At 57.4% G+C, this 6653-nt stretch overlaps 1 protein-coding gene across 1 annotated transcript in view; it reads left to right on the forward strand.

Annotated features, from left to right (window-relative positions):
• MRC2 (mannose receptor C type 2) overlaps positions 1-4415 on the forward strand; it is a 91102-nt gene extending 86687 nt beyond the window's left edge. Inside the window, exons 28-30 of the mRNA XM_054014042.1 lie at positions 621-800; positions 3435-3461; positions 4195-4415. Coding sequence (XP_053870017.1) covers positions 621-800; positions 3435-3461; positions 4195-4415 — 428 coding nt within the window. The remainder of the gene's footprint in view (positions 1-620; positions 801-3434; positions 3462-4194) is intronic.
• The last annotated feature ends 2238 nt before the right edge of the window (positions 4416-6653 follow it).

A 6653-nucleotide genomic window follows, 5' to 3' on the forward strand; every position in this document is an offset into this window, starting at 1 on the left:
TAGGCGCTGTTACCCATTTCTCTGGGGGAAGATGTGTCTTCTGCATGCAATGGCCTGTGTAGCTCTAGGCACTTTGGGGTAGAAGGGTTTGCTGCGTCAGTCCCAGGGGAAGCGAGACGAAGGAGTGGCTGGACGTTTGCAGCCCCAGTCCGGTCTCCCGAGGGAGAGCTTGGCCTGAGACAGTGTCTTCGACCTGCCTGGATCACCTGCAGGGCTGATCTAAGGGGACCTGCAGGCCACGCTGGACATGGTGCCAGGATTCAGCACAGTTCTCCAGGACTGGTCAAAGGGCAGCCCATGGGCCAAGTGCAGCCCACGTTGCTCTGCAACGCAGCTTATAGCCACCCACGTCTTGGGAGACGACCAGTCCCCGCGTTCAACGTGGCCAGGCCACTCCGCTCATCCTGCTGGAACCTATAGACTCTGCCGGCTGCCGCTCAGATCAGAATAGAGCATTGGATGCTGGGAACTGTAGCATCAACAGTCTGCGCTGTCCAACGAGGGCAGCAGCTGCGTGCTCCCGTGTGACACTAGATAGGTCACTAGCCCTGCTGCTCTCGGCTGGGCAAGGCCCCGGCTCCCCTTGCAGCCCTGTGTAATGGTCTCTTCCCTTCTCCTAGGAGGCACCTTGGTTTGGCATGACAACACAGCCATGAACTACTCCAACTGGGGCCAGCACGACACCGGCCCCAGCATGCTCAGCCAGAACAGCTGTTATTGGATCCAGAGCAGTAACGGGGTCTGGCACCTGGGCTCCTGCTCTAATGTCACCATGGGGCTCATTTGTAAGATCCCCCGAGGTAAGAGGCCCCAGGGAGCCGGTTGACTTGGCTTGGTGGCTTTCACTGCAAACCAAGAAAGAGTTTGAGAACAAAAGAACCTCCCAACGGTGCAGAGGATCAGGGTTGGAAGGGACCTCGGGAGGTATCTAGTCCAATCCCCTGCTCAAAGCAGGACCAATCCCCAGACAGATTTTTTTCCCCAGATCCGTAAATGGCCCCCTCAAGGACTGAACTCACAACCCTGGGTTTAGCAGGCCAATGCAGGAAATCGCTCTGGGGCTCAGGTGCTGTCGAGGTGTCGTGGATTGATTTTCTGCCTCTGGGGACCTGGCCTCAGATCCTGGTTAGAGGAGTTTGGGCGGGGGCAAGATACTTCATAGCACCTTGTCCTCAGCACCCAGAGTGCAGCGCAGTGCAATTGCCAGCCTTTGCTCTGGAGAAGTGCAGGATCGACATGTTAAGAGCTGCGGCTGGTCAGGTTGTATTGTAATAGCCGAGCTGTGGGTGGGGAGTAGCAGATCAGGACGGAGGTGCATCAGCAGAGCTGGGCAGGGAGCCCAGGGTTGGAATAGCTGGGGGCTGTGGAGTAGGATTGAGGGGCGTCGGTGGAGCTGGGGGGGGAGCCCAGGGTTGGAATAGCTGGGGGCTGTGGAGTAGGGTTGAGGGGCGTCGGCGGAGCTGGGCGGGGAGCCCAGGGTTGGAATAGCTGGGGGCTGTGGAGTAGGGTTGAGGGGCGTCGGCGGAGCTGGGCGGGGAGCCCAGGGTTGGAATAGCTAGGACCTGTGGAGTAGGATTGAGGGGCGTCGGCGGAGCTGGGCGGGGAGCCCAGGGTTGGAATAGCCGGAACTGTGGAGTAGGGTTGAGGGGTGTTGGTGGAGCTGGGCGGGGAGCCCAGGATTGGAATGGCCGGAACTGTGGAGTAGGATTGAGGGGCGTCGGCGGAGCTGGGCGGGGAGCCCAGGGTTGGAATAGCTAGGACCTGTGGAGTAGGATTGAGGGGCGTCGGCGGAGCTGGGCGGGGAGCCCAGGATTGGAATGGCCGGAACTGTGGGGTAGGGTTGAGGGGTGTTGGTGGAGCTGGGCGGGGAGCCCAGGGTTGGAATAGCCCGAACTGTGGAGTAGGGTTGAGGGGTGTTGGTGGAGCTGGGCGGGGAGCCCAGGGTTGGAATAGCTGGGGGCGGTGGAGTAGGATTGAGGGGCGTCGCCGGAGCTGGGCAGGGAGCCCAGGGTTGGAATAGCTGGGGGCGGTGGAGTAGGATTGAGGGGCATCGGTGGAGCTGGGCGGGGAGCCCAGGGTTGGAATAGCCGGAACGGTGGAGTAGGGTTGAGGGGTGTTGGTGGAGCTGGGCGGGGAGCCCAGGGTTGGAATAGCCGGAACGGTGGAGTAGGGTTGAGGGGTGTTGGTGGAGCTGGGCGGGGAGCCCAGGGTTGGAATAGCCGGAACTGTGGAGTAGGGTTGAGGGGTGTTGGTGGAGCTGGGCGGGGAGCCCAGGGTTGGAATAGCTGGGGGCTGTGGAGTAGGGTTGAGGGGTGTTGGTGGAGCTGGGCGGGGAGCCCAGGGTTGGAATAGCTGGGGACTGTGGAGTAGGGTTGAGGGGTGTTGGTGGAGCTGGGCGGGGAGCCCAGGGTTGGAATAGCTGGGGGCTGTGGAGTAGGGTTGAGGGGTGTTGGTGGAGCTGGGCGGGGAGCCCAGGGTTGGAATAGCCGGGGCTGTGGAGTAGGGTTGAGGGGTGTTGGTGGAGCTGGGCGGGGAGCCCAGGGTTGGAATAGCCGGAACTGTGGAGTAGGGTTTAGGGGCGTTGGTGGAGCTGGGCGGGGAGCCCAGGGTTGGAATAGCAACGTAAACAACATCAGGCCCAGGCAGAGGTGGTGCTAGCCCATTGGGGTCCCTAATAGGAATATTTTGGGCGCCCCATCATACATGCTAAAGACTCAAATTGGGGCCCTTCTTGCTGCATGGGGAGTCTGCTCATGCCCAGCGCTGGGCCAAGGAGTCTTCAACATTGTGGTGGGGACTTTGTGGAGAAGCGAATGGGAGACCGAGGCAGGACCGAGCTAGTCAGTGGTTCCTCCACCCTGCAGTCTGGGGCTGTTTGCTCCCATGTCCCTGTGGCAGGGCACAGGGTATGGTTGGGGCAGTCCCGGTATTTGGGACTTGGTAAAAACAAGTAACAGGGACTTGGCAGGTACAGACATGCCCAGGGAGTGCCAGGGAATCGCGGGGGTGGGGAGGCCACCAGGGACTCAGCGAGTGCGGGGCAGGCTCAGGGCGTGACAGGGACTTGGTAGGTGACGGTGACTTGTCGGGTGTGGACCTGCCTCGGTGGGTGTCAGGGACTTGACGGGTGCGGGCCAGGCTCGGTGGGTGCCAGGGGTTCGGCAGGTGTGGACCAGGCTCGGCGGGTGTTAGGGACTCGGCGAGTGCGGGGCAGGCTCGGTGGGGCTAGGTCAAGTGCCAGTCCAGGAAGAGAGCTGAGGCAATGCGTAGACTGGGCACGTATTCTGTATTACCGCAGCCATTTGCCCCAGCTGTAGCCGGCAGGGCTGGGCGTCAGGGGAGGAACACACCATTCCCCACTGGCAGGAATGGGTCTGGAAGGAAGGACACTCTGGCAGGCTACTGATCTGTCTCTCTCTTCATTCCTCTTGCAGTTGAGGAGAGCAGCTTCTCCCGATCAGGTGAGTGGCACAGCAGGGTCACAGATCAACATGGGCACAAGGCCTTGTTCCTGTCCAGCCCCAGCTCCAGGGGTTGTGCGGGACAAAGGGAGTACCGGGGCCTGGCAACATGAGTGCCCGTGTTTGCCACCTGCTGCTGCGCCCGTAGCTTGGCAGACTGGCCAGGGTCATCTTTGGATGAAGAGCTTTCCCTGTGAATTCCCAAAGGCAGGGGCCACACTTGATTTCTGTGTGAGCACACTGCCCCCTTGCTCCGCTCATTCCCCCCCAGACAGAGAGGAAAGGCTTGCATCCGCTGCTGGGATCCAGGGCGTCCATGCGCTGCGGCTTGGCAGTGAGGAGTATGGCACGTTGAGTGGAACCAGGCAGGATAGACGCCCCCTTGGTGAGCCAAGCTCAACAAGTGTGGAAAAGGACACCCCCCAGCCCTCCTGGGAACCACCTCTGCTTTGGGGGCCCTGCTCCCAACCTCTGAGCCGTGGGAGCTGTCTGTGTTGCAGTGACCTGCCCTACCCCTAACCCGTTGTCCGGGAAACTGCAGGGGCCGAAGCACAGGACTGGGAGTCAGGACGCCTGGGTCCTATGCCCTGCTCTGCCACTGACCTGGCTGTGGTGACCTGGGGCAAGCCAGTTCCTCTTGCTGTACTTCGCTTTCCCTTCAGTTCAGTGGAGACAGTGACCGGGATTGGGCCTAGTGGGGTGGGTTTCACATGCTTTTTCCCCTCTCCCTCAGCTCTCCCGGACAACACGACCGCCATCGCCGTGGTTGTCCTCTCAGCACTAGCGCTGTGCGCGTTGATCGCCCTCGCCGTCTACCTGTACAAGCGCCGGCGGAGCTCCGAGCGGGGGGCCTTTGAGAGCGCCCGCTACAGCCGCACCACCTCCAACCCCAGCGAATCTGCCGAGAAGAACATTCTGGTGTCTGACATGGAGATGAACGAACAGCAAGACTAATGGGGGGAGCGGGGGGGGGGGGGGGGGGGGACTGAGAGTACCAGGCACACTATCTCCACACCAAATACACAAGGTCAGCAAAGGACAACAGCAGAATCACTGCGGCTGGGACTGGGAAGAAGAGCCAAAAGGGGTCTGGGGTGGAACCAGGGCCTTTGTCACCAGGAAATCAAACACGGGGCCAGCAGCGTCTCCCTCTCGCATGCCCTGGGAGGCACAAAGCCGCCCCGTCGGTTTGCAGCACCCGTAGGAGTTCGGGGGAAGGCAGTCCCTAGGCCGCAGGGGGAGGGCAGAATGTCGCCCAGTTAGGGCCTTTCAGAGACCTACATAGGAGCCAAGGCACCTGCAACCCTGAGGTACCATTAGGCTTGAGCATTTAGGGCCATTATGTGGCTCTCTGGACTGGCTCCCCTGAGGCCACATAGGAGACAGGCTGGTGGCCAGAGAGAACTTCCCTCCAGGTGAGAGATCTCTAAACCCAACCCTTCCCCCCCATCCATGTATCCAGGCGGGTGGGCTCCCCACCCCTCCCCAAGCGTCTATGTCTGAGCTATCTCCACCACACCTCCCTGGGTTACTGCAGCACAGACGCTTTCTCCATCCCTCCCTCAGTTAGCAGAGCATGGCTACACGGCCCACGTTCCCTCCAGCAATGGCAGTGTGGGTATCCCGGTGACCGGAGTGTGGCATCCCACTAACTCCCCTGGGATTAGATGAGAGGACCTCCTTTCCCATCCCCCCCGCCAGATACAAGAGTGTGAGCACTCCCTTCTCTTCTAGCGCTTCGTCTGATTGGGAGGGGTGAGGGGGGCTGCAAGGGAATGGTTTTCCATGTAGCCTTTGTTCCCATCCTGTCATTTTTCCTGCGACTTCTCATCATGTCACAGTGCAATTATATTTATTCCATAGGGTGTCAGAGACTGGATCCCTTGCCCATCCCCACCCCAACTTCTCCTCTCCCGTGGACTCAAACAGAGCCACGTCCACCATGCCTGAATGATGTAGAGAACTGGAAGATGAGCTGACCCGCTTTGTCTCATGTGCCGATAAGTGGCTTATGCCCAAAGCTGCTAGGCTACAATGAGACTTGAGCCACCAAGCAGCCTGGTCGGTGTGGTTCTGATTGCAGATTTCTGACAGGAAGCTCAGAGTAAGGAATGAAAGGCCCCTGACTCTACAAAATGTTCCTAGGCCAGATATGGCCTGGCTACAGAGCTTGTTTACACACAGCAGATGTGTTCATTATACGTTCCTTTAATGCTCTGCCAGAGATGGTTGACATGCGTTTAAATCAGGTATTTTACACACACTGCCATGTGGTGGCTGAGCAGTGTAACAGTTTATCGTTCCCATGACTTCACCCCCATTAAGTTCTACATTCCTACCTTACAGTATTTGAACTATCACATTGTCTTTGAAGTTCAGTATATATCAGTCTGTTAAGTGCCTCTGAATCATACTGTTCTTCTAATTACACAACCCGAATATGGAACACTTGGCTATCTGGCTAGCTGTTAGTTGCAGCAACTGGCAGTGGTCGGTTTGGAATCTTTGAGGAGTCATTTTGCCTCTGCCATGTGCAGAGTTTGCTCCGTTGATTGTTCTTTCTGAGGAACAAACAGTAGATGTCAACGGTTTTGGTTGAACTCTCCACTGTTGGTCTCGGTCACACATGATCTGGGTGCTGAATTCTTTTTCTTTACAACAGCTGGAGTTGCCCATCCTTTTTCTCCATCCAGTTTGACGTGAACAGTCACCAGGTTCTAGACCTGGTGGTTCTCTGAGTGGCATTTGTTCTAAAAGTGTTCAGAAGCTCTTTCAGCCTTTTTATCCAATTTGGCTACTCTCTTCATGTGTGGCTATTTTGGAAATATGTTCTTTTCCAAAGCTGGAACAGAAGGTGTGAGTTGTCTTCCCATCAGGAGTTGTGCTGGACTGTATCCAGTAGCTGTTGTTGTTGCTGATTTGTAACTCAGAAAAGCAATGAATGGATCTTCCTGCTGTAGGACTTTCCTGTCTGTCTGTAGAGCTCTCTCATCTCTCCATTCGCTTGTGGGTAAAATGAGATGCTAGTAATATGATTAAAATCATTATTTCGTTTGGAATGACTTAAATTCTGCTGCAGTGAATTGTGGTCCATTGTTCATCGCTAGTTGTCCTGAAATACCGAAGTGTGCAAAAGTGCATTTCAGTTCCTCGATAACACTGCAACACGTTATGTTTTTCAAGTACGTTATT

This window comes from Malaclemys terrapin, chromosome 25 (genome assembly GCF_027887155.1).
Source record: "Malaclemys terrapin pileata isolate rMalTer1 chromosome 25, rMalTer1.hap1, whole genome shotgun sequence".
Taxonomy (NCBI): domain Eukaryota; kingdom Metazoa; phylum Chordata; order Testudines; family Emydidae; genus Malaclemys; species Malaclemys terrapin.